The sequence below is a fragment of the Lolium rigidum genome, chromosome 4, assembly GCF_022539505.1.
Source record: "Lolium rigidum isolate FL_2022 chromosome 4, APGP_CSIRO_Lrig_0.1, whole genome shotgun sequence".
Taxonomy (NCBI): Eukaryota; Viridiplantae; Streptophyta; class Magnoliopsida; order Poales; family Poaceae; genus Lolium; species Lolium rigidum.
The window spans coordinates 71,440,432-71,465,719 of record NC_061511.1 but is presented as its reverse complement, the minus strand read 5'-3'; the positions used below and the strand labels follow the sequence as shown (position 1 = coordinate 71,465,719).

Genomic DNA, 25,288 nt, shown 5'->3' with positions numbered 1-25,288 from the left:
GGCTGAAATGGTTGAATTCAACCACGTGTCTATTTGCGTCTAGGTGTTTCCCCAACGGCTCAACGAAAAAAATAAGATTTTTCATTCAGTTGATACATAGGGAATAAAAAAAACTTAAAGGTCCATGTAGCGCCTGCAACCCTAGCCTACTCCTCGTCCTCATCGATGACGACATTTCCGAGATCTCCCACAACCAGTTGGCAGCCGGCGAAGCATATGTCGGTGCTGCCGGTGATGGAGGTGGAGCGGCCGGTGCAGCCCACAGATCAAACGGCGGAGGTGGAGATCTATCTGGCCACAATCTTTCTCCTATCCGTCTCGATCCATCAACAGTTGAGCCATCGATCAGAGTCGACGGCGTAGGCGGGGTCGGCGCGGAGGTCCGGCGGCAGGTACTGCCGCCTGCGCCGGATCTCCATGCTCCGCTCCAGCTCGCGTGGAGGCACGGGCGAGACAGACACCCGACGGTGGCTGAGCTGCCAGCTCAGGTAGGTGCACGTTCCGCCAGTTCCCGCACGACATCCAATTGTCATGCATCAGGCGCCCCATGTTGATGGCGAGCGACACACTGTTCGGTCGGTCCTCCTTCTTCATGTCGATGTCAGACGCTTCGAGGTCGTTCTTCTTCTTTCCCATGGTGACGCGGCCCCGCGCGATGGTGGTTGTGGGAGTGGAGGTGGGGTGCGGTGGTGGCAGGGAGGTGCGAGCGATAGCAGGGACGATGTCGGTCGCCTTTTAAAGGTCGGACACACGCGAGACACGATGCCATTGATGGGAGCGCAGAAGACCAGCCGCCGGTCGCCAGGCCCAACACGCCTGCCGAAGACGAGGCAGCTCCATTGATGGCGGCACAGACGAGGCCTCACTCCGCTGTTAGGCGGGCCCGTGATGGCAGGACGCGATCCAACATTCGCTGAGACGCAAATTTGGGCCACGTTTGCGTCTGGGTGAACATCCTAGTCGCTATGCTCGGGGCACTGGACTGGGATCGGCCACCCGATGGCAACCGGTTGTTTTGCGTCCGTTTGCGTCGGGCTGTTGGAGGATGCTTACAATTTTTGCAGCCGTCCATCCTCTAACGAACGGGCGATACCTTCTCTTAAAGCAAACTGGTTGCACCAGATCGGAGTACTGAAGGATTTCCCTGCGCCATCTCAATCTCCACCCCCCTCTCCCATGGCAGAACCGCCGCCGCCGCCGTCGCAGTCGCCGCCTCCAACGCAGCAGCAGCCGCAGACGCCCGCGGCGTCCACGCGCGACGACATGATGGCGTGCGTGGCTGCGCTGGAGGCGGCGCTGCTGCCGTGCCTCCCCGCACGCGAGCTGCAGGCCGTCGACCGCTCCCTCCAGTCCTCCCACCAGAGTACGAACCTTCTCTCACCGTCCTCCCTTCTCCTCCTCTTTCTGACCCGTGCGGCCGTGTTTAGGGCCAAGATTCGTGGGTCTTGGTCGGTCGCCCGCCCCTCGCGCACACGAGGTGTTTGTTGTTCCGCGTACAAGATAGTGAGATCCTCGTTACTGTGAAAGCTGGCGTCTCGCGTGTTCGTGAGCGACTGTTCTGTAATTGGCCTTTTCTATCCCCGTAGATTAGTTTTCTGGTGCTTAGCTTAGTGCGATTTTTGTACATCCATGGTTCGATTTGCTGTTCCCCCATTGCCAAATTGTAGATGGTGACTGTGGTTTTGCTGTCGGACAGTTGATGTAGAGAGGCACGCGAGGGATTTCATGGAGGCTGCCAAGAAGCTTCAGTCCTACTTCATCAGCCTGCAGCGAGAGGACCAGCCAACAAATGAAGACACGCTTCGGAAGGTGTGTCTCTAACTTCAGCCGGATCCTTCACTTGGGATCACTTCACTGCTTTCTGACTGTAGATTTAGTGAACATGTACATGGCTTTGTGTGTTATGGAACTGCTGTTGTCCTGGGGGGTCTGGGAATAAACCTATACCATACTCTTGCATTGCTGCTACTAGGCCGAGGGTGGATGAGGTTGGGTACACCATAGTTGCCGGATAGGTGAGGTGGCGATGCCTAAAGAGCAATGGCCAGGGTCCCTAGTGAGATGGTGGTAAAAGGAATGCAACCCGATTTTGTTTGATTTAATAGGTTGTATTTTTTATATGAGTTGATCAACCCTGAATCCACCCCTTATGATTGCTGTAGTCCTTACGGATTACTAATTTCAACGATAACCTTTTACTAGGAAATTGATATTTTGGAGCGAGTTTAATTTTGTTGGTATTTGGTGGTAGGTTTGGATGAGTTTGTCAGCTACAAATTGACCTGAGTGACCACAGTCAACTTTGATAGCTGTCCAATTCAAGATCTTCTCATCCCATTTGTAGTTCATGATTCTCGATGTTCGGATTGGATTGTTCTTAGAGTTGACCTAGAGATAGGAAAATTGCAAATTCATTTTATGTTATCTTCTGATAACATGTTGGTTTTGTAGAAAAACACTTTTGGTAACGAGTATGTAATCTAACATCACTTTATACTGAAAAATCGTAGGTATGTATTAATAGGAAAAGTAATTTCTGGCATTGAGGATCTTGATGCAGTTATTTTGTGTTACTCCCGTGCCATAAATAAAATATACTCCCTCTGTTCCATTCTATAGTGCCTATTGTTTTTTTGCACGGAAATTAGCGCAAGAGTATTTTTTACACAAGAACCCTAACTGAACGATTTGAGATCAACGTAAAATTTGAGAAATTCATATCTTCCAAACTTACCATAACAATTTTGGGAGCTGAATGATTTGGGAGCTGAACGGGGAGGGGGTAATTGAAAAAAAAAGCTAAGCTACAACCTTATATTCTGAAACAAATGCCAAAAATCTATAGGCACTATAGAAAGGAACGGAGGGAGTATATGACAGTCATGATTTGGACATGGTAGGATCTGGATCCTTTGTGCTTAATAGTGAGTCCACGTCCACTGGCTTGTTGAGTGTAGACTTGCATTCCTAGTTTGCACCTTACTTAAGCTTCCTCTGCCCATGACACGCAAGTGAATACTTTCAATGTGCTTGCAAGTTACACCAAAAATGAAATTTTACCCCATCTTTAAATGTGTATGGTAATCAACAGAAGGATACATGTGTTTGTTTGCGTAAAGCCAATTTTGCTTGAAGTAAAGTAAGTTGAAAACTGTCTTTATTCTAGTTTCAAAATATTTTATCAATCAAGTATTATACGGCTGAGTAGAATATAAGGATTTTACATGCCAAGTGTCTGATCCTCAACCTAACACATAAATCTTACACACCATGCGCCCCAAAACTCTCTCCTACGAATGATCTACATGAACATATTGTTTTGAAATCATTTCTAAAACAAAGGGAGAGGAAATCTTCTTGTGGCTCCAGTCTTCACTTGCTCAAATTAGCCTTTTTCCTGGGCACGGGCACGGCTAATCGACAGTTTCACACTCTCGAGAGGCTGTACACTTTTCCCACGGTTCACGATCAGCTCATCTTGTCGAGACTCTTCAAATGTGTAACGACCAGGACAATATAATGATGAAGTCTTTACTTAGCAGTCCCTCTACTTATACAAGATTCGTCAGCATTCAAAATCCACCCAATGGCGGTACCCAGGCTAGATTTTCTGCTAAGTAGTTAACTAAGCCAGAGCCCACATAGCTTGTTGTTGTACTGGAAGATTCTGCTGACTGAGATAACCACAAGCTAATTGGGCTCTAGCTTAGTTAAGTACTTAGCGGGAAACCTTGCCTGGGTACCACCATTGGGTGGATTTTGTAGTTTGTACACGTGCATAAAGGACTGCTATGCAAAACTTTTGTCATGATCTTGTTTTGGTTGTTGCAACCTGATTGTGAATTGCGGGGAAAGTGTACAACCTCTCGATAGTGTCAACCTAATTGCTTAGCCATGTCCACGAAAAAAGTGCAATTTGAGTAATTGTAGACTAGAACTATTGAAGAATTTGCTCTCACCTTATATTATAAATGTTTTCAAAACTCTATGTTCTTGTATAATCGTTCAGGGGTGGGGTGTTTTGAGTGGATGTGTGTAAGATCCATGTGTTAAGTTGAGGATCAGACACTTGGTGTGTAAAATCTTTGTGTTCCATTCGACTCTACAATATTGCATTGATCGAATATTTTCAAAATATGGTGAAAAAGTTTTTTTTAACTTGGTTTAAACAAAATTGGCTTTATGCAAACAAACCCCATAGCCTTCTCTTCATTTTCTATGGTTGTAGAGATAGGCTATATTTCCAGTTTTCGTGTAACTTGTGAGTTGTGAGTACATTCAAAGTACTCATTTGCAACGTGGCATGTGTAGAGGATGAAGAAATGTGAGGACTAGATTCGGAGTCTACACTTAACAATTGAGTGGCATTGATGGGACTCCAGGCTATCTTTTGTTTTCTGGAGCTAGCCTTGGGCTATGAAAGTTGTAAAAATATTCTGGATTTTTCGTTAGATGTAATAAAGACGCATGATTTTATGATATTTGATTTGTTTTGTGTGTGCTAGTTGATGGTTTAAGGAAGCATTGTTAAATACATAGACTTCAGATCCTATTAGGTCTGGGTTATTACTGTCAAACAAATTTGGAAATGAAGAATCTGAAGGAATCAATTGGCTTTTCGTTGCACTAACGTAGAGATAGTTATTTCTCAGTTGCTTGAGATATTGCAAATCCATTTTATATCATCTTCCAGTTATACGTGTGGTTAGCAGAAAGCAAAATTCATTTGGCAGTACGAGTTCGATTACAAGAATAAATTTAAATGTAATCTAAAGTAATCAATTGGCTTTTCGTTGCACTAACGTAGAGATAGTTATTTCTCAGTTGCTTGAGATATTGCAAATCCATTTTATATCATCTTCCAGTTATACGTGTGGTTTGCAGAAAGCAAAATTCATTTGGCAGTACGAGTTCGATTACAAGAATAAATTTAAATGTAATCTGACCTCACTCTTATAACAAACAAAATCAAAGGTATGTTACTAGGGAAGTGATTTTTGATTGAGGAACTTGATGCAATGATTTTGCGCCATTTTTCTCGATGCCATATACTAGAGAAGATACATAAAACAGTCAGATAGATTTGGAAGTGAAGAATCTGAAGTAACAAGTAACAATATTTAATATTTTTTGCGTGTAGATAAAATCACAGATAGTTTCCTGTATGAATATGCAATTATGTTGACACTTGAATAATTTAACTCTTCTCATGCCTTATTTATTTTTATATTTTCATGGAAGTAGTTGGAACTTGAGAAAATCATCTGTGGTATACCCTTGAAGCTTTATAAGTAGGATGCCATCTCTGAATGGTCTGTATTTTGATGGTTTTGCAGGACATTAGTAAAATGGAGGAAGAACTGAAGACCAAGTCTGAGCTCATTGCCAAGCATAAGAGTCTCATCGAGGGGTGGCAGAAAGAACTAAAGGACCAGCTGGGCAAGCACAATACCGAGCTCGAAAGAGTGTGATTCCAGCATGTACATTACCTATTTCGTCCACAATGACCATGAACCTTACCCTAGATGGCTGAATGTTAAGTACCTGTGAAAATTGTGTCTGTCAAGAGACAAACCAGAGCGAATCAACTTAGGTTTAGGATCTAACCAGTCAATTGTTCTTCAGTGTCTTGTTTTAAATTAGAGCGAACAAATTATCATGTACTGACACACATGCTCGTGTGTGTGTGCCTGTGATTTAAGGCTTATAGCTCCTCACAAGCATCAGTTTGAGTGCTTGAAGCAAGCAGATGGTTGCGCTTGTGAGGTCTTCATTAGTTGCCATCTTTTAGCCTATCGTTGTTAGAGCAGGAAGCATTCAAGGACTTCAGTTGAGTGCTTGCATCAAGCAGATGGTTGTGACTTGAATGCTTCACGTGTTGTTATCTTCAACAATGTCATCGCTGCAGCTGACGGTTCTCCACAAGTGCCAGTTAAGTTGCTTGAAGCAGACAGATGTTTGCACTTGTGAGTTCCTCATTGACTGGTGTCTTTTAGCCAGAACATTGCCGTAAACATGCTCCTTGAGTTCATCATGTACTCCGTATTACATATGAAGATCTACCAATTGTGCAAAACCTGGACTAGAAATTAATTCAGCAAGTAAATACAGTGATTAAAAAAAGGTAAATCAATCCAGCTCAGCCTGTTACTTCGCTTATTTGATGAGCATTTGTTCTCCTTAATTTTGTAGCCCTGAAGAGTCTGGCATGGTAACGGTTGCCTCACCTCGTGCCTTGTCCCAGGGTACTGGCAGATGAAAAGTACAATCTGAAGAAACACGACGGTGTGTACGTAGGAAGATCTTGGACAAACGGTTACAAAGTCATTTGGATTGGAAATTTGAATCACGGATTAAAAAAAGCACCTACAATAACCTACCCATTGTGGGTAGAAAACACAAGTACTGTCAAATGGGAAAACATACTCATACACAAAAAGTATGAATATACTAACACAAAAAGTATATGCATCGTAAGGTGGCAAGTCCACCTCATGTCAAATGGTTGTGAAGATCGTAAGGGGAGTAGCAAAATTATCCAATCCCACAAAGTATTGGACGATGTTGGACGGCTGACCGCCGTATCCGCCGTGGCCTGCCCTCTCACGTCCTCTGCCCCTGTGCCAGATGGCCGACGAAACCATCGATCGCCTCTCGGTCGAGTGCTCCTTTGCCCTACGGGTCTGGGAATGTGTCACCCAACGCACTGGCGTCTCCCTCCCCTCCCCGGCCGGCAACCTCTCCGACTGGTGGCCTACGGCAGTCCACTCACTCAACGCTGCGAGCAGAATGGATGGGAACTCCCTCGTTATGCTTGTCATCAGATCGCTTTGGCTACAACAGAACGATCGGGTCTTTGATGGCAAGTCCAGGACCTCGGACCAGATGGTTGATCAAGTCGTCGATACATGGCGAGCATGGACGGTAGCCCGTGGTAGACAAGATAGAGGCATAACCTAGGTGGGGTGGGTGTAAGTTACCACTGCAAGCCGTCTGTGGCTAGCGGTGGTGAGGTAAACTACTTTACCTTGTACGGACAATGTCCTTTTCTCCCTTCGAGCTTAATACAAAACGCGCAGATCTCCCGCGAGTACTCGAAAAAAAAGGAACTACAACCAAACATAGATCGATGTTTGGTGTGATTGAGCTCTAGTTTTTACTTCTTTTGTTGCCGAAGGCCAGAATCTTATTTGCTGAAAACATGTCTGTTTAGGAATTCTTCCCTTTGAAGCCACACTTGCTTGATGGGCGCTATAGTTTATCACTTCTCTTTGACGAGGATAGCCATTCAGCGCGAACCAAAGTATTGTTTCTTGATAAATACAAGCCGGAAGACAAATCTATCGCACACACACATGTTGAAAAACAACTCAACATCCAACACACCTCAATTTTGTAATCCATGTGACTATTCATATTGTGGGGCCTTCAGATATGTAAATCTTATAGAAGCGATTCCCCTACCAGCAACTACTCCTATTTTGCTTCCCTCTGATTCATCCACATCAACAACAGTTTTCTTGCCAAATTATTACTAGTTCAAAATCATCGCCCTCATGTTCAACTAGTTCGGTTTATATATAGCTTTAGGCATGCATGTCGCGCATCGCAAAAAAAAAAGGTATGCATATCGCCAACCTTGTGGCTTGAGGAGAACCGGCCATACCATGTATGCCATGTACCTACCAACTGGTACATCCAAAATCTTTGATATTATTTAAGATAATTTGCACACCCTAGCCAGCAGTACATCAACAAAGATGTGGGTACTATATTAGTATGCATAACAACGTTAAGCCTAACGAATGAAACCAGAAAAACTTCGCCAAAGTACTAATCGCATGTTGTGGTATGCAGGGTTGAGAAGCATCGGTAATCTGGTGGACCTATATATCTCCTAGCACAATGCGTAACAAAATTACTCATGTAGAAGCTAGAATCATCGTGGTAGCAGAAGGATTGAAAGAAGTCATGTTGACACGATGTGATCAAGACTACTAGTCGCCAAAGTACTTCCACACGAGTTGCGTTCCACTAGTCTTGTATCCCAAATCGTATAAACAGAACAATCTGTATTTAGAGTACTCCAAGTGATGGATGGTTAGATTTGGAGAAATAGACTATAGTCGACTATCTTTTCCATAGGAAAGACACTTAGCTTCCCATTGTTAGTATGACTATTTAATCATCATAATGGATTAATGGTTCTCAAGCTCATAGCACAGGTTATTAAAGCCGCAGTGTTGTTACATATTGTGCACATGCACGATCTACAGTAGTAGTTCTGTCAGGATCCGAGAAAACTTAACTTTACCAAAGAGGAAAGGTGTTTTGAATCGGAAGATCCGAACACAAGCAATTTGGACGCTTGAGTGATTCGTTGGAAAAAATAATATGTCTAAATACCGAATAGTTCACCCACCCCCATGTGTGGGTGTACAAAATCCACTCTCTTGCATTTTTTATGTCATCACAAATACTACCTCTAATTTGAAATGTACGCCTTTTTAGAAAGATAATTTAGCTTTCTATGAAAAGACTTACATTTCGGGACGGAGGTAATATCTAACCCACACTGTTCTAACATAACTTAGTTTACGGCTGTGCTCAACTTGTGTGGGAAGCGACAGAAATGGAAAAGGTAGGTTAGATGAAATTGGCAAAAAAATATTTAGATAAACAAGAAAATCAAAATCTGTCATGATGCCATACCCAACGTTACTGCGGTTAGCAGAGCGACTTGCGCCACATTCATGACCGCAATCTTCATCACACTCTTGGCGTTGCGCCTTCGTCGTCGCGTACTTATGGCACATGCAGTCTGCATCCCAAGCTTCTTGGGTCCACGATTCCAACTTCGTTTTTGGCGTCGGTGCCTTGTGCGGCTTCGGTAAGGGTGCCTTCGCGCCCTTCTTGGCTGGCGCTTTGACGGCCGGCTAGCCGGTTGCCTTCTTGGCCGGCTTCTTGGGATCTCTCGGCACCATGTCTACGAGGGGCGAGTGCGTGGCGGTGGCGGCGGCGACGAGGTCTGGGTGGGGAACTGTCACAGCGGGCGGGATAAATGATAGGCGCGCCAGGACAAACATGAAATGATATGAAAATTTTGAAATATGATCCAGCAGTTATGTCACCGATGCGACGGGTCCGCCACTCGCCCCGCCTCTTCATGTTGTGTCCGGCGCATCCTCAATGGTCACGTGGGATGGGCTCAGGACGCCGAACACTCTACTGAGCCACGTCGGACCGAAATCGGCCTTTGTGACGCGCGGCTGGGGCGATCAAATGTCTGATAATCGCTTTGACGAACGGTTTAAGGGACGCGACGGGAGACATACATGACGGGAGATTTTGGACGAAGAGAGTGCTGTTTGGCACAATAATCTCTGGCATCAAGGCCCTTGGTCATGACAAAACCAGAGAGCTGTACAAGAAAAGGTCAATCATGTAATGATGTGAAGAAAACAAAGAAAAAAATACGTGAAAAGATGCCCCGTCTAAGTTACTTCTTTTTAGAATCCCGTTCTAGTTACTGGTCGTACATAGGACGCACAAATTTTGCACGAATTTTGATCTACTCCCAGTTCAATCTCAAGCTATCCTTAATATGTTGAATTCCAATTTTACTAAACCAAATTCTGCAAGCAGGGAACAACTAGCTTGATATATCCAAGCCGGAAGCTAAAAGAATCTATCGCACATACAGATGTTGAGAAACAGCTCAACATTGTACAAACGCTCAAAATTTCTAACCCATGTGACAATTCACATTTTGAAGGCTTCAGAGACGTAGATCCTGTAGAAGTGATACCCCTACTAGCAATTACCCCTATTTTGCATCCCTCTGTTTAATCCATATCACCAACAGTTTTCTTGCCTAATTATCAATTCCCAAATCCTCATCCCCTTGTTCAACGAGTTTGGTTTATATATCCCGAACCTTGTGGCTTGAGGAGAACCGACTACATCATGTATGCCATACTGCCATGTACCTGCCAACTGGTACATCCAAATCTTGTATATTTATTGAGATAACTTGCATAACCCTACCCAGCAGTACCTCGACAGAGATCTGAACTATATAGTAAACATAACAATGTTAAGCCTGCAGAGTGAAAGCGGAACGGAAAAAACATTGCCAAAGTATGTATCATCTGGATTCTTTTTGTAGAGGAAGCCGGTGGAGTTGGCAGTTGTGATGAACTACTAACTTCCTCTATTACAAAATATAAGACATGTTCGTACGTCAAAACAGAGTATTCGTTCCACTAGTCTTGTTGCCAATACTACTTACACAAGAATTCGTTCCATTAGTCTTGTTGCCAATACTACTTACACAAGAATTCGTTCCATTAGTCTTGTAACCTAAATCGCAGTGCACATGCACATTTAGTAGTTCACAGCCGTGCTCAATTTGTGTGGGAAAATAGCGACAGAAATGGATAAAGGTATCTTAGATGAAACTGGCAAAAGATATAACTAAATAAACAAGATTATCACAATCCGCAGCTTAACTACAAGAATACATGATCACGAAAATAGCTTCCAACCATGGACACATAAGCACAGCTGAGCAGTAAATTAATTTACTGGATTATATCCATGGAGCGAAAATATCTTCATAGTCTACCTTACATATGAAGACCTACCAATCGTGCAAAAAAAGGGAACTACAACATTACAGCCCAGCCCATTACTTCTTCGCGTATGTAACAAGCATTTGGTTCTCTTTAATTTTGTAGCCCTGAAGTGCGTTCATGGCTGCGGTCGCCTGCCCCTCATCTCCATACTCCACAAAAGCAATACCAGGCTTTGCTTCAATCATCCTCACTTCCTTGAACCCTGGGTACTGGCAGAAGAGCATCTGCACCAGCACGGCAGTCGTGTCGTGCGGGAGATTTTGGACGAAGAGAATACTGTTTGGCACAATAATCTCTGGCATCATGACCCTCGGTCCCGCACCAAATGGTAGCTGAGAGAGCTGTAAAAAAAAGGTCAAGCAAGTAATGATGTAAAGAAAACTACGAAAATTATATATGTGAAGAAAAGATGTCCTGTCCTAATTACTGGGTGTATATATTTTGGGTCATGGCTATTCACAGCTAAATCTCAAGCTGTTTCTTGAAGCCAAGTAAGTATCCTCAGTAGGTGCAATGCATATTTTACTGAACAAAATTCTGCAAGCAGGGAATCACTAGCTTGGGCACAGACATAAAAACTCCATCCCCCATAAGATTGACAAAACAGCAGGTAAAGACGATAAAACAAGGAAATTTGTGTCCCGGAAATTGTCTTTGGGTCCTGAGCTCTAGTGATCCCTTTGTTTACAAAAAAATTCAGAAATCATATTTATAGGTTTCAAAAAATCTGAAAATAAATCTGGACAGTCAATGATGAAACCTAAAAGCCTGCAACATTGCATTGCATAATTCCTAGTATTGCGGGATACACAAAAATGACAAAATCTGGTAAATTTGGAGATTCCAAATATACATACTCAGATCCACACGTTTGTCATTTTTGTGTAGCTCAGAATACTAAGTATTTAAAATTAATATTTCGCACGTTTGTGGGATAAATCATTGGCTACATCCAGATTTTCAAATAAATTGAATTTGTATATATGATTTTCGAATTTTTTTAGAAACGGGTTAACTGGTGCCAGGGAGGCAAAAATATCCACTCATGTGAATATGGTCGTCAGCCACATACCATATAAAGTAGCAAGGTTCACTAAGGGTACAAGAACAATTTCGAACATTCACTATATAGGGTTTCTGAGAGAAATCACATAAGAAACACAAAACAAATAAATAAGAAAAAACATTGCTAATAGTTCCACAACACCTACCGGAGGAGCCCCATAAGCACCAGGATAGGCATTCATGCCTAAGCCAGCCTGGTTAACATCATGATGCTGCTCACGCTTCTGCTTCTTTTCAGCTGCATTATTCCAGAATAAAGTAAACTAGTGAGCTTTGTTCATGAATATAAAAGATAGCCAAAGTTGCCATAAGTCCATAACTAAAACTAGCTAAGGAAGTTCCTCCCAGCACATAGCAACTTTATCAACAAAGAGTCCAAGTATGTAAAGCTAAATCTAGTGAATTGAGCAGAAAACTGATATCAGATTGCACGACAACTGCTTACTGACCTTTGCTTCTATTCATATTAGAAAAACTTGTAGTAAAAGTAACAATAAGAGCAAGAAAAGAGTAAAGCAGGATTACACAAAGAAACGTTGAAACAGGAATTTTAGACAATCTGAATTCTCTAAGAAAGTAAGTGCATCTATTGAGCTGGGTTGGAAATTTGCATTCACAAATGTATCCTATTTTTTGTTAAAAAGGGGTACTGAGGACTACCATCAGCTGGTAACTTGGAATCGAACCACAATAAGTAACTGACTCATTCTGGCAGTTTTTTTTTTTTTACATTTTGGTAGTAGTGTATGTCCCACTAACATGTGCAAAGTTAAAAAATTATGACAGTGACACCGATACCTCCATAAGCCAATCTATTAGTCTGGTTAAACATACATCCATGGCTACATGCAAGAGTGTCTATCTCCAGCACATCTTTCAGTTAAGTTTTACGAAACAACTGAACATGCAATGTTAACAAAAAAAAAATTGAAGTGAATGTTAACAATTGACAGGCTATGCATCCAAATAAAATAAAGTAGAGCAAATCAAGATAGTGCCAAGGGGTTAAAGAAACGGTACACCTAAGCACTAAGCATAACATATCAGCACAACTGTGAATATGAAAGTATATGCACATTAACCAGAATCTTACGTTTTTCATCACTCCTCTTCCTTCTTTCTCGAGGTACGAAGGTGCCATCCGCTTTTGCTATAACATCTGACTTTGTCTTGGCATATTGAATTCTCTAAAATTAAACAAACAAGAACTCATGAGCGACAAAAAAAAGTACAGCTTCAGAAGCCAAAATGCAACGCAAAGGAGCAGATTAAATAAAAGGTGTGTACCATAACGAGTTAAGCGATTAGAACAAGTCAGTAGTAGTTTGGTACTGAGTAGATGCATTCACTAAGAGACTTGGTATGTATAATGTATAAATGATATATAATCTAAGTACAACAAGCTAGCTTATTAGACCGCCCAGTCATAAACTTGGCCAGAGCAAACCTTGCTTGCTGCCTTAGAAACAACTGAATAAGCTTAAATGTTATAGTTCACTAGAGAAACCATAATCCTATAAATGCTAGTTTATATTAGATAAATCATAATCCTACAAATGCTAGTTTATTACATATGTTTTTTTCTCTATGCATGGCATTCATAAGCCCTACTATGCTAAGAACAACATCATACTGTAACAATCAGATCAAATTACAGGATAACCAAAGCTGCTAAAACAATTCCGCTCTTAACTCACTGTCTCACCATAGGTTTGTCATAAAAGGGAAAATCTTGCATCCCCTTCAAAGCCTTGGTTGCTGATTCCACATCTTCAAACACAACCCATGCCTGCCCTTTATGCTTCAAAGTCTTAAAAGCAAGCACATCAAGAATTTTGCCAAACTGAGAGAAAACAGCCTTGAGGGACTTCTTAAGCTCTGCAAGGAATTCAGAACAACATATTTAGCTACGCCAGGAGGCTGCATTGGTTTACAAAAGTGAAACTAACCAAGACAGAACAGAAAAATAGCAGCATGCATAAGAGAGCAACCATAAGTCATAACAACTTCAAAATTTAGAGATGTGGTACATTGCTTGCAAAGTTGCAATTCTTTTGTATTCGTTCGTGAACTGGAACGGAATCTTGCTTTCATAATCCATACAAAGATTCAATTCTGTTAGCTCCGTAGATCGAAGAAAGAGGATTATCCTCGGATTAAGCAGGTTCCAGATCTCTAACGCCAACACACGCTAAATCACTAATCCACAACATAGGGCATGTGCAGCACTCATTCTGTCCCCGCCGCAAACCAGCCGGGCACGAGAGACAGAATTACATCAACCGGGCACCACGGGAAGGTGCAATTTTCACTTGCCCGGAGCAAAGGAGAACCAGAGCTAGCAGATACATTACACGGGAAACAAGAAATTCGCAAGAGGATCTCCCTAGGGTTTAGACAGCAGGGGGATGCGGAGGAAGACGAGAAGGCTCCAGCAGGGGAGCGGTACCTTCGAGTTTGGTCTTCTCGTTGAGGTTGTTGATGTAGATGGTCACGTTCGGCTGGACGCCGTTCGCTTCACCTCCGCCGCCGGCCCCCGCCTCGCCGCTCATATCGTCGTCGAGCACGCGCCGCCGCTCTGGAGCCTCCTTCTTTCTCTAGCCTCTTCTCTCTTCTCTGCTCTTGATTCAGTTTGGGCCTTCCCAGTGCCTTCATAAGGCCTCTCTTTTGAGCCGGTTGGTTGGGCCGCAATTTCCCAAATAGCATCTTTAGTTTTATAATCCTCTGAACTTGTTTTTTTAGCTTATAGTCCTTTGAACTCTCTCAAGCAAAAATAGTTATTTCCCTCACAAAATAATACTTTATCCATCCATAGGGAATAGTGATAGTCCTCTACGAAAATATTCAGCGGAGTAATATTGTTTTATTTACCGCTACGAAAAATTCTTTGCAATACATCGACATTCCTCTAGTATGGATCATCCCCTTGTTCCGAGGCCCCAGGCAATGTTGTAGAAAAAGAGGCGTCATCATCCGACCCGGCTAAATGGAACCTGGGTACGCGCGCACCCGTTTACGAAAAGTTCAAAAAAAATACTATTTAAAAGTTTCAAAAAAATGTGAACTAAAATTTTGCATGTACGTATTATGTTGATACTTACTCGTGTGAGTTTTTACGAAAAAATACTATTGTGTGTGTCCTGCATAAAAATGACAAAATGTCTAAATGAGAATAGTGAACAGGAATTTGTACTATTCACAGGAATAGGAATTTGCAGTTTGTCATTTTTGTGTAGGTCACACACAATGGTATTTTTCCGCGAAAACACACACGAGTAAGTATCAACATAATATCTACATGCAAAAATTTACTTGACATTTTTTGGAAACTTTTAATAGCATTTTTTTGAACTTTTCGTAAACGGGTGCGCGCGCACCCAGGTTCCATTCACCAATTTCGCGTCATCATCATCATTCTTTGCAATGCATCAGCTCCAACCCACGGAGCTTCCTAATCTTGTCATGCCTCAAGATTAAATGTTTAAAACATAAGCATGCATAATTAGTTTGGCCTGGGATCTTATCAACTTCCCTCCTAATCAAGATCTAGTTCGAATCGTCAAAACTGTGTAGCATATAGCTTCCAAAACTGTAACTGGACATTTCTGCTAATTGGTAGATATTTAAGAATCCACCAAAAAAATACTAAGAAAAATGTTCGGCCTGGTATTTGCTCCTATCTCTCTCCCTACTATTTCCGAAACATATTTAGCAGTTAAGCATTCTCTTTGTCATATTATCTTTTGTAGCTATGAACGTTGTGGCAGACCAGCCAGAGCTCGATCTTGATCTTTAGAGGGAAAATACCTTTTTTAATGGTAGAATACTTGATATGCTTAGGATGACGTGTATGTATATAGTATGCTAGCGCAAACCCATCCATAGAGAAGGTAACTTATGCATGACATTTTGGCATAACAACATGAGTATATATTCACAGGGATCGCATGGGGAGCGAATTTCCGGAATTCCCACGATCGAGCGATTCTATCTTACAATATTCATACGGTTATCCTTTTCTTTTTTTTTTATAATTCTTTAGGCCAATAGGAGTCTTCTAGATACTAGGAGTCTTGTGATTAGTGTTCAAAAAATATGTTGTTCGTTTTGTTGTTCTTTCGTCATGTTGATCTTGAACTTCTGTAGTTAGCTTAAGCGTTTGTAGGTTTTTGCCCTGTAGTGGGTTCTCGATATCGACTTCCTGTCAGCGGGTTTAGCCTTTTTCTAGTCCCCTTCTCGTCTATATTTTTTCTTGTGTAACAATGCTTTGAACTTTGTATTTCCGTTATAACAAGTAATGGAAGGGAGGGGGTAGCCTGTTTTGAAAAAGGTCCAAAGGCTGAATTGGAAGGACCATATAGATGATATGAAACTACCTTTATGATGATTTAGGTCAGTAGGATTCTTCTAGATACTAGGTCCAAAGGCTGATCTCGATCCTATCAGATTCATCTGATACATTGCTTGTACGCAGGCACCCCACCCCACCCCAACCCTAACCTCTCCCGCACCCCACCCTCCGCCGCCGCCGGTAGCGCCGCCGGGGCAAAGTCCCTCGGGGCGTGGCGGCGGCGGGGGCCCTCCTCGTCGCTGTGTGGAGAACAGCGGCCGGATCCGACCTCCTCGATGCATGGAGGAGCAGGCGCGCGTGGGATGGGCGACGACGGCAGCGGCCCTCCTCCCGACGGTTGTCCCCTAGCGGACCGGCCGGCGCGGTTGGGATGGGCGGCGATGCGGTCTCGCTCCTCCCGTCGGCTTCCCGCAGCACTCCGGCAGGGGCTGGTGGTGGGCGGCGGCCAGGCCCTCGGTCTGCGCCATGCCATCCATCCCCGCCTCTCGTCGGTGCGTGGAGGCGATCTCGGGTTTCTTCCACGACACGAGGGCGCCCGGGGCAGCAACCTTGGGTTCGACGGAGGAGGTGGCCTCTTCTTCGCCGGAGAGGTTCGGCCTGCGGTTGGTGGTGGTGGATTTTTTATCCATCACCGCCATCCGGCGGTGAGATGGAGGAGCATGGAAGCCGGCGATGGTGTCACCGGTGGGGGGTTGGATTGGCCAGCCCGGGATGGTCGCCGACGTGGGGGTCCAACCTGAATAAAGGCGGCGGTCCTAGGGCCTCTCTTGCGTGAAGAGGAGGACCTACCGGAGGCCTGGACTCGTGATCTGGCCGGAGGGTTGAGTTCCGGAAGGCTCCGCCGGTGAATGTAACAGTGCTTTGCCTGGAGTTTGCTGAATCGGAGGTATTCGGTCGTGCGCACCCATGTGTTTATTCCGACCATTTGGTTCTGGAGGGAGCGGCGCGAAGCTCTTTTTCTGTGTTGACATCAAGTGACTATGGATCCATGATGAAAGTCGGAAGAAGAGAATTTCATGAAGGCCGGAGGGGAGGACTAGCTAACGGAGGTTCAAGTCTCCGCGCTGTTGAGGGGCCTGCTTGGTGTCCGGGCTTCACAACAGCGGTATGAAAGTGGGGGTGACAACACAGGTGAAGCTCAGAGTCCTACCTTTCAGGGTGAAAACCCAAGGTCCGGCCTTAACTGGTTGTGCCTGGCAGTGACCTTGGTGGAGGTATTGTTTTGAGAGCGGGGACTATCTTCAGGGTGAAAACCTAAGATCTTTGATCGGGCGACGACGGTGTTTGAGCACTGTTCCCTTCTTGGAGGCGTCGTTTTTTGGAGAGTCTGTAATTCAGGTGTTGTCATGGCGGTGGATGTATTACTATTGTTAGGCCCGAGATACTGTAGCGGGACTTTTGTTTCTTAGTTTTCTTTTCCTTTTTTTGGCTGTGTGCATCTGTAGTGCCATTAGGGTGGTGCGTGTTGCAGAGGCTGGGTGTAATTGGTATCTCTTGATATTAATATATTCCCTTTATCGAAAAAAGGTCCAAAGGCTGAATTGGAAGGGCCATATAGAAGATAGGAAACTACATGTAGTATACACATGACCATTTATCGATTCAATATTTTCCCACATTAGCACAAACAATTTGAGGGTTAGATAAGTTTTCACAAACTCCGGAGCCTCTTTGGTTCTTAGGAAACATAGAGGGAAAGGCGGAAAGCACATGAGTGGATTTTTTTCCCGATGTCATTGTTCATTAGTTTGGACCAAAGGAACGGAACAATGAGAAACATAGGGAAAATTCTTTTAGAGACAGTTTGGTTCGCAGAATCTCTAAAACGTAGGTATTGAAAAATTGTAGGAATAGAATGCCCTGGCATGTTGAATCCTACAACATTTGAAAACACATGAATGTATGTTACATGTTGTTTGATTGTGTTGCCGGAAAAATACATGCCATACAAACAACGAAATTTTCCATGAGATTGGAGCTAAGTGAAATTCTGTTATCGAACTGTATAAAAAGTTGACCATAGGAAACATCTCTAATTCTGCATGGTTTCAAATCCTACGAACTAAACAAGCTCCATAGGTAAAATTTGTAAGGAAATGATATCCTCCAAAATTCCACCGGAATCTCTTTGGACCAAATGAGCTCTAACCGGCACACATAGAAACCATACACACCAATTTTGGCTGCAAAGAGCGCGTCCAAACTCCATGAAAGTGAGCACTAGTTTGAGGGGGTAAGTGGACAATTTTTTTTCCTATTTTCGAAATCCTATTGTAGACTGTGAGTCAAGACTCAAGAGCAGAAACATGCGGCGGTACAACTTTTTTTTTTTTTGAGAGAACGGCGGTACAACCTGCCAAGATAAAATTACATGTGAAGTTGAATTTCGGCATACATCAGCAGTCGTCCCTCTGCGCACGTGCGTTCCAGCACTCGTATGATCGTTCAGAAGTTCCCAGTAATTAATACATGTCCTCGTGCTACTGTACTTTATCAGGCGAGTGGATTAACATACTCCAGTATACTGTGTCACTCTCCAGATCAGTCTCGTGAAACTAATCACTCGTGATCGGCCTGCCGCTTCTCTGTAACTATGTATGTATATACTTTTTGTAGCTACACCTGTGAATCCAGCTTGATCCTCTTCTCCTCTAACTTCACCCCATCCATGTTCATGTCACCATCACTAGCAGCCGATCCTTGTTTCACGGTGCAGATTATTGCTGATGCATGATCTAGACAAGGCGAGGGTGGCGGCGGCAGCTCCTTGCTCTTCCCCCAGAGCACGCTGTACAGCCCTGCCACGAGCAGCGCCCCGCCGAGGATGCTACCGAGGTGGACGACCTCGCCGAGGAAGAAAGAGGAGCAGAACACGGTGAGCAGGAGGCCCAGCGGGTTGGACATGGCCAGGAACACCGGCCCGCGCTTCTCGATGCACCACGCCTGCAGGTAGAAGGACACCCCGGTGACCACGAACCCGGAGTACGCCACGGCGACAAGCCCCACGTCCAGCCGAAGTCTCCACACGTCCCGCCTCCCGGCGGTCGCCGCCGCCGCCAGCGCGAGCGACTGCGCCGTGCTGAGCAGGCACTGCAGCGCCGTGACCAGCAGCTTGTTGGGGTACTCCTTGAGGAGGCGCGCCTGGAGCACGATCCAGAGCGACCACGTCACGTTTGCCAGGAGCATCAGGAACGTGCCCTTCATCCACTGCCCCTGCTTGTTCCCGCCGCCGGCGTGCGCGTGGCCGGCGAAGGCGCGGTGGTGGTTGAGCGGGCTGAGCGGTGGCCCCGCGTAGAGGGCGATGACGAGCACGCCGCCAACGCAGAGCGCCACACCGGCCAGCTTCGCGGCGCCGGAGGAGGCACGGAGCTTGATGGCTTCGAGGTGGAGGAGGACGGCGAAGAGGAAGGTGATCACCGGGATGGAGTTGCTCGTGGCGGACGCCACGGTCGCGGAGGTGTACTTGAGGCTCAGGTTATGAAGGTTCATGCTCACCGTGCTCCTGTACGTAGATACGAGAGCAATACATGTTGCACTTACACACGTGTGTATGATCGATCTCTTTGAACTAACAGCAAGAATCAAGAATGATATCTTACCCGAGTAAAGCATACAAGAAAATCTTAGTGAACAACCACAGCGACATGGGTGGCGCGTTTCTCCTGCATGCAAAACCATTACAACATTCAGGGATCACAGTATCAGATTCAAACAGGGATCGACAGATTTTAGGTGAACTAATTACATGCATGAATGCATACACACTGACGTTAACTGTTAACTATGCCTTGATCGAGTAATTATGAAAGTACCATTACCTCTCGAGGATGATGGCGAGCGGCACCAAGAGAAGAGTGGCGGCAGCCTGGCGGTAGAAGATGAAGACGAAGGAGTTCATGCCTCCGTCCAAGGCCGCCTTGGAGACGACGTACATGCCGGTGTAGATCACCTGTATCACCATGGCCACAACATAGGCCTTCTTCCCTGCATCCGACGACATGGCTTTGCTATCACCTGTACCTGTACGTCCCTCCGATTGATCGACTCCCGAGCTGAGAGGTTTTCTGTGGTTGAGAGACAAACTAACTTAATGAGTGCGCCTTATATAAAGATCGATGGAGAATGCATGTATGTCGATGTTTCAGAGGAAAGTACAGTAGGTATTAGTAGCTTTTTTTCTCTTTTCTTTTTGAGATAATGCTGGCCTTTTCTCTATTGTATTTCTGCAGTAATATTAGCTTTTTTGCTGGCTCTCTGTGATTCACACATATTATTTGTTTGCCCAAAGAATGATATCTTTCATAGTTTCATCTCTTTTTTTTTCCTTTGAGAAAGATTTGATGTGGTTGCATGCATAACACTTGCGTTAGTGCTTATTGCTCATTCGGGAAAATAGCTACCTATAGCAAATGGGTAGTGGTGCACTCATTTAGATCTTCTGCTGCCAAAATATCTGTGATCACTCGTTACTGATGAGAAGTGTAAGAGAATATGCCAGCTAGTTGTGTCTCGTAGAAATGATTTTCTCCCCATTGGGGGATAGATTTCCTCCAATACAAATCCACCCACCAAAGTGCGTTAAGAATTCTAACTATATATGGACATACTGTCTTCAAGTTGCAATCGCACTTTATGTTTCTTCAAACACATTTTCTGAAATAACCCATTTAACATTCACGAAATAAACTGGAAGTTCGGTGTATGTTGAGCCAAAAACAAATGTATTATGTACCTCCATTCATTATTTCCTATGCACTTGGTGCCCAGTTTATACCATAGAATAATTCTTAAAATCTCATGGCAAATATATCTGAAACTATATGGATCAGTTATATATGCATGCAAGAAGTATTTAATTTACCATTGAAAAACAACAGTGGATTTCAGATATTACCCAATAAATTCACATTTTTGACACAAATGGCCCATTTAGCAGTTTATCATCTGGATTACCCCTATTTCGTGAGACGCCTGTCAGTTTTTCCCTTCTAAGAGTTTCCGAGATATCTGTAATGTGGGTTTTCTGTCGTTATGTTCAAGTGCCATGCCCCCCCCCCCGCGCCAAACGAAGTGGAGTGACTCAACAAATTTGGCCGCGGGAGGGAAAACCTGGTTCAGGAGCCGCAATGTTTCGTTTAAGTTGGTCCGGATGAGGGGAATTGGCCCAGCTTTGGCACAAGAACAAAAAAAAAAAACAAGAAAAAAACTGCGACATGGCACACCCCATGTGCATACATGGCCGATAGATTGCTCCAATATCTTGGAAGGGAAAAAAATTGGCAAAAACTTTCACTAAGTGGGGTAGTCCAAATGAAATGCTCAGTGGGGGTAATTCATGAAAAAAATGTAAAATCAGGGGTTACAAATTGGAATTCACTCTATAAATAGTTTTATATACTATTTGGTTGCATTTGGCACTATAATCATCTCATTTTCCATAAAAACAGTTGCTTGTTTTGTGCCTAAGTTAACTCCTTCTTATATATTCTGGTGCCTATGTTTCCATAGTAGATTATAAAAATAAATTTAGAGAAACCAAAGTGAACATCCATAAATTGGACCAAAGATTATCTAGAAATATAAATCCTTGAGTACTTAGAAAGAATGGGACACTATAACTTGTTATGCATATCAAGTTTGCTAACTTAGGCAATGGTGTTAGTTGTGTCAAACTAGAATAATTATAACTCTTTTGGTTGTATCTTCATAGGACTACCCTCAGTGGAGGTTGTAGAATTCTATGGGAGGAACGATACCCTCGTTGGAGGGTTCGGTTGCGTGTTATATGGGTGGAAAGAGCCTCCACCGTGGCCTGGTACATATCGGGTACGTATACTACACCATATTGGATACATGTCATTATACATGTCTAATACCCCCCTTAATCTGAACCGGACTAAGGTTCAGATTACGTTTGAACTCATCTACTTTCTTGGTACATAAAGGTTTTGTAAAACCATCAGCAATCTGATCCTTGCTAGAGATAAACCTAACATCAAGTTGCTTGCGAGCAACCCTTTCTCGAACAAAAAAGAAATCAATTTTAATGTGCTTGGTGCGTGCATGAAAAACGGGGTTTGCAGATAGATAGGTGACACCAAGATTGTCACACCATAGACTTGGTCGTTCACGAAGAATCACACCAAGTTCACGAACAAGAGCTTCGAGCCAAATAAGTTCAGAAGTAGCATCAGCAAGAGCTTTGTATTCAACCTCCGTACTCGATCTGGAGACAGTAGGTTGTTTTCTGGCACTCCAGGAAATGAGATTAGGACCAAAGAAAATGGCAAATCCTCCAGTAGATCGTCTGTCATCAAGATCACCAGCCCAGTCTGCATCTGAATGCGCACTAAGTAGTGTAGAGGGGGACTTGAGGAAGGTGAGTCCAATACTGCGAGTGCCATGAATATATCGAAGAATTCTCTTGACATCCGTCCAGTGAGAAGTGGTAGGGGCATGAAGGTACTGACACACCTTATTCACTGAGAAGAAAAGATCAGGCTTGGTCAGTGTCAAATACTGTAGAGCACCAACAATGCTTCTGTATCGAGTAATATCCTCAGAACCAAGTGGAGAACCTACAGTCAGTGTCAGTGTGTCTGTGGTAGATAGTGGCGTTGGACAAGGGGTACAGAAGCTCATACCAACTCGATCCAATAAATCTGTAGCATATTTCTCTTAATTCAGAATGAGAGCACCAGACTGTCGATGAACTTCAAGTCCCAAGAAAAAATGAAGGTCACCAAGATCCTTAAGAGCAAATTCCGAGCTCAAATGATGAAGTAGAGCTGAAATGGCTTGATCGGAGGAGCTCGTCACAATGATGTCATCGACATAGATAAGAATGAACATAGTGATACCTTTCTGTTGGAAAAGAAAAAGTGAAGTATCGGCCTTGGATGGAAAAAAGCCAAGCATGCGAAGCTTGGAACTAAGACGGGAGTACCATGCTCGAGGTGCCTGTTTAAGACCATACAACATTTTGTCAAGCTGACCTCATCTTCCAGAACACCATGGAGAAACGCGTTCTTGACATCGAGCTGCCGTAAACTCCAACCTCGTGAAACTGATATAGAAAGGACAAGCCGAATTGTTGCAGACTTGACAACATGACTAAAAGTGTCTTCATAATCAATACCATACCGATGTTTGAATCCCTTGGCAACAAGACGTGCTTTATACCTGTCAATTGTACTATCCGCATTTTTCTTGATGTGATAAACCCATTTGCAGTCAATAATATTGCGACGAGAGTTTGGAGGAACAAGATGCCATGTGTGATTAGCAAGTAAAGTATCATATTCATCCTGCATGGCAAGCTTCCAATGTGTATCTGTAAGAGCCTCAGAAAAATTTCGTGGTTCTCCTGTAGATGTGAGTAAAGCATAGCGAATAGTACCATCGGTATATGTTTTCGGTTGGCATATACCTCGTTGTAGATGGGTTTGCACCCGAGCAGCAGGAGGAGGCTGCACAGAAGATCCAGACGGGGGAACAGGAATCTGGGCCGGATCTGCATGCAAAGCTGAGCTGCTGCTGGTGGCAGGGGCACCTGGTCGGGTGATGATGAGGGAGCAGGGTCCCCAGGCGACGTGGCAGATGCTTGTTGGAGCGGAGATGCCACGGTTGGGGAGACAGGGGCAGCTCTGGGGACCGCGCAGCAGGGGAGGGGGCAGCTCGGGGGACCGCGCAGCATGGGAGAGGGCCGGCTCGGGGGACCGCGGCGACGTGGCGCTCGCGGACCGGGCGGACGAAGGAGATTCCGTGCCAGGCGCGTCAGGAGAGTGGGGCCGCGGCGACGAGACGCGTGCGGGAGTGCATCGACTGTCGCGCACAGGCGAATCTTGTAATGTCCCAGGTTTAGAGACGATCGAGGGGTAGATTTTAGAAAGGGATGTGCATTGCATTGTAATTTACGGGGAAATTTCGCGCTTTTACACAAAAACTGCATCGAAGGGGGACAAGTTTCTCTCTCGACACTTTACAGGGTTAGGGTTTCGAGAGTGCGACAAACCTGTTCCTTATTCAACTAAACTAGGGTTTTGAGAAGAGAGTGGAGAGTTTGCATCACAAACTTAAGTTGCATGATTGAATTATAAATTAAGATGTATGATTGAATTCAAACCAAATTTGAATTTGAAATTCAAATTCAAACATAAAAAAACAAATATCTCATAAATTAATTATAAGGAAATTCATTAAGCAAATAACAAGGATACAAAGTATAAATAATACATATAATAATTAAAGCTCATTAGAGAAAACCTTGAGCTTTATTGATCATCACACAATTTACATTGTCATTACAATATTCATAAAGAAAATTAAATGAATAATACAACACCTTACAAGAATTGTTTAAATAGTAAAAGAAAAAGAAAATTACAGGTAAGAAAAATATATCCTAAGCTACAAGTTAATCTTGAGCTTGAAGATCTTCATCTTCACTTGATTATCATCTTGATTCCCTGCACACAACAAAGCAAAGCAACAATTATGCCAAGTGGCATTGCCACTTGGCAGGTTAGAAAGAAAATGGCAACAGAGAGGATATGCTCACAGCTCTGTCGAGCTGATCTACTCACAGTCAAGTACCAAGCCAGGTACCAAGCACTTGGTACACACACACAGCCAAACTGCTCACCGTGCAAGTGTGCATGCTCAACAAGACACACGAAGCCGGTGAGTCACCACAAGCTGCAGACCTTGTTGTCGACCAGAGAGGAAGGAGAAGGCCACATAAAAGCCTCCACAGTAAACCCTAAGCCATATCCATCGACAGAATCTCCAGGGTAAGAACACAAGCACATCAAGAACAGGAAGAACAGACACTGCTGTTCAACCTGCCTAACTCACCACAGCACTGAATCAAGCACCACAAGATTGCAAGGAGGAGCAGGGCAAGCATCATCACCACATCGAAGAAATCCTCTACACCAACACCCATTTTCTAGGAGCCGGAGTGAGGTATACACAAAATAACTCCGAGCAAACACATGCTTTGCTCATCAATAAGCATACACATGCATCACGGAATCAAAAAGGGTATGAAACCCCGTTCGTGTCATCATTTGGTCGCAAAGCCATTTGGTGCAAGCAAATATGGGTAAAGACCACTAGGCAATCATCCTATGGGAACAAGCAGCTTATGCAAATCAATGCATAACCGAAGAAATCCAAGCAAAAGATGAAGTCACAGCTAGCCTAGCCCACACACTTAGCACCTACAGCTACT

At 44.0% G+C, this 25,288-nt stretch overlaps 3 protein-coding genes across 3 annotated transcripts; 1 reads left to right on the top strand and 2 right to left on the bottom strand.

Annotated features, from left to right (window-relative positions):
* The first annotated feature begins 1,176 nt into the window (after window positions 1-1,176).
* LOC124649361 (mediator of RNA polymerase II transcription subunit 28-like) lies at window positions 1,177-5,730 on the top strand. The gene is made up of 3 exons (XM_047189007.1): window positions 1,177-1,363; window positions 1,697-1,809; window positions 5,337-5,730. The coding sequence occupies exons 1-3, from the start codon at window positions 1,177-1,179 to the stop codon at window positions 5,469-5,471; spliced, it is 435 nt and encodes a 144-aa protein (XP_047044963.1). The 3' UTR covers window positions 5,472-5,730.
* Window positions 5,731-10,567: 4,837 nt separating this feature from the next.
* LOC124708205 (U1 small nuclear ribonucleoprotein A-like) lies at window positions 10,568-14,268 on the bottom strand. The gene is made up of 5 exons (XM_047239892.1): window positions 14,152-14,268; window positions 13,408-13,580; window positions 12,796-12,889; window positions 11,849-11,940; window positions 10,568-10,978 (listed from the first exon to the last, which is right to left on the bottom strand). The coding sequence occupies exons 1-5, from the start codon at window positions 14,252-14,254 to the stop codon at window positions 10,691-10,693; spliced, it is 750 nt and encodes a 249-aa protein (XP_047095848.1). The 5' UTR covers window positions 14,255-14,268; the 3' UTR covers window positions 10,568-10,690.
* Window positions 14,269-18,407: 4,139 nt separating this feature from the next.
* Window positions 18,408-20,111, bottom strand: LOC124708204 (WAT1-related protein At5g64700-like). The gene is made up of 3 exons (XM_047239891.1): window positions 19,872-20,111; window positions 19,653-19,715; window positions 18,408-19,555 (listed from the first exon to the last, which is right to left on the bottom strand). Exons 1-3 carry the CDS (start codon window positions 20,051-20,053, stop codon window positions 18,670-18,672), a joined length of 1,131 nt encoding a protein of 376 aa, XP_047095847.1. The 5' UTR covers window positions 20,054-20,111; the 3' UTR covers window positions 18,408-18,669.
* Between the last annotated feature and the right edge of the window lie 5,177 nt (window positions 20,112-25,288).

Excerpts from the sequence above, each read along its gene's own strand:
- LOC124649361 (XM_047189007.1), top strand. The coding sequence starts at position 1,177 with ATGGCAGAACCGCCGCCGCCGCCGTCGCAGTCGCCGCCTCCAACGCAG. Across the intron at positions 1,364-1,696 it reads CCTCCAGTCCTCCCACCAGA|TTGATGTAGAGAGGCACGCG; the intron begins GTACGAACCTTC and ends GCTGTCGGACAG. Across the intron at positions 1,810-5,336 it reads ATGAAGACACGCTTCGGAAG|GACATTAGTAAAATGGAGGA; the intron begins GTGTGTCTCTAA and ends ATGGTTTTGCAG.
- LOC124708205 (XM_047239892.1), bottom strand. The coding sequence starts at position 14,254 with ATGAGCGGCGAGGCGGGGGCCGGCGGCGGAGGTGAAGCGAACGGCGTC. Across the intron at positions 12,890-13,407 it reads CCTTTTATGACAAACCTATG|AGAATTCAATATGCCAAGAC; the intron begins GTGAGACAGTGA and ends GTTTAATTTTAG. Across the intron at positions 10,979-11,848 it reads GTGCTTATGGGGCTCCTCCG|CTCTCTCAGCTACCATTTGG; the intron begins GTAGGTGTTGTG and ends TTTTTTTTACAG.
- LOC124708204 (XM_047239891.1), bottom strand. The coding sequence starts at position 20,053 with ATGTCGTCGGATGCAGGGAAGAAGGCCTATGTTGTGGCCATGGTGATA. Across the intron at positions 19,716-19,871 it reads CTCGCCATCATCCTCGAGAG|GAGAAACGCGCCACCCATGT; the intron begins GTAATGGTACTT and ends TTTTGCATGCAG. Across the intron at positions 19,556-19,652 it reads TTCTTGTATGCTTTACTCGG|GAGCACGGTGAGCATGAACC; the intron begins GTAAGATATCAT and ends ATCTACGTACAG.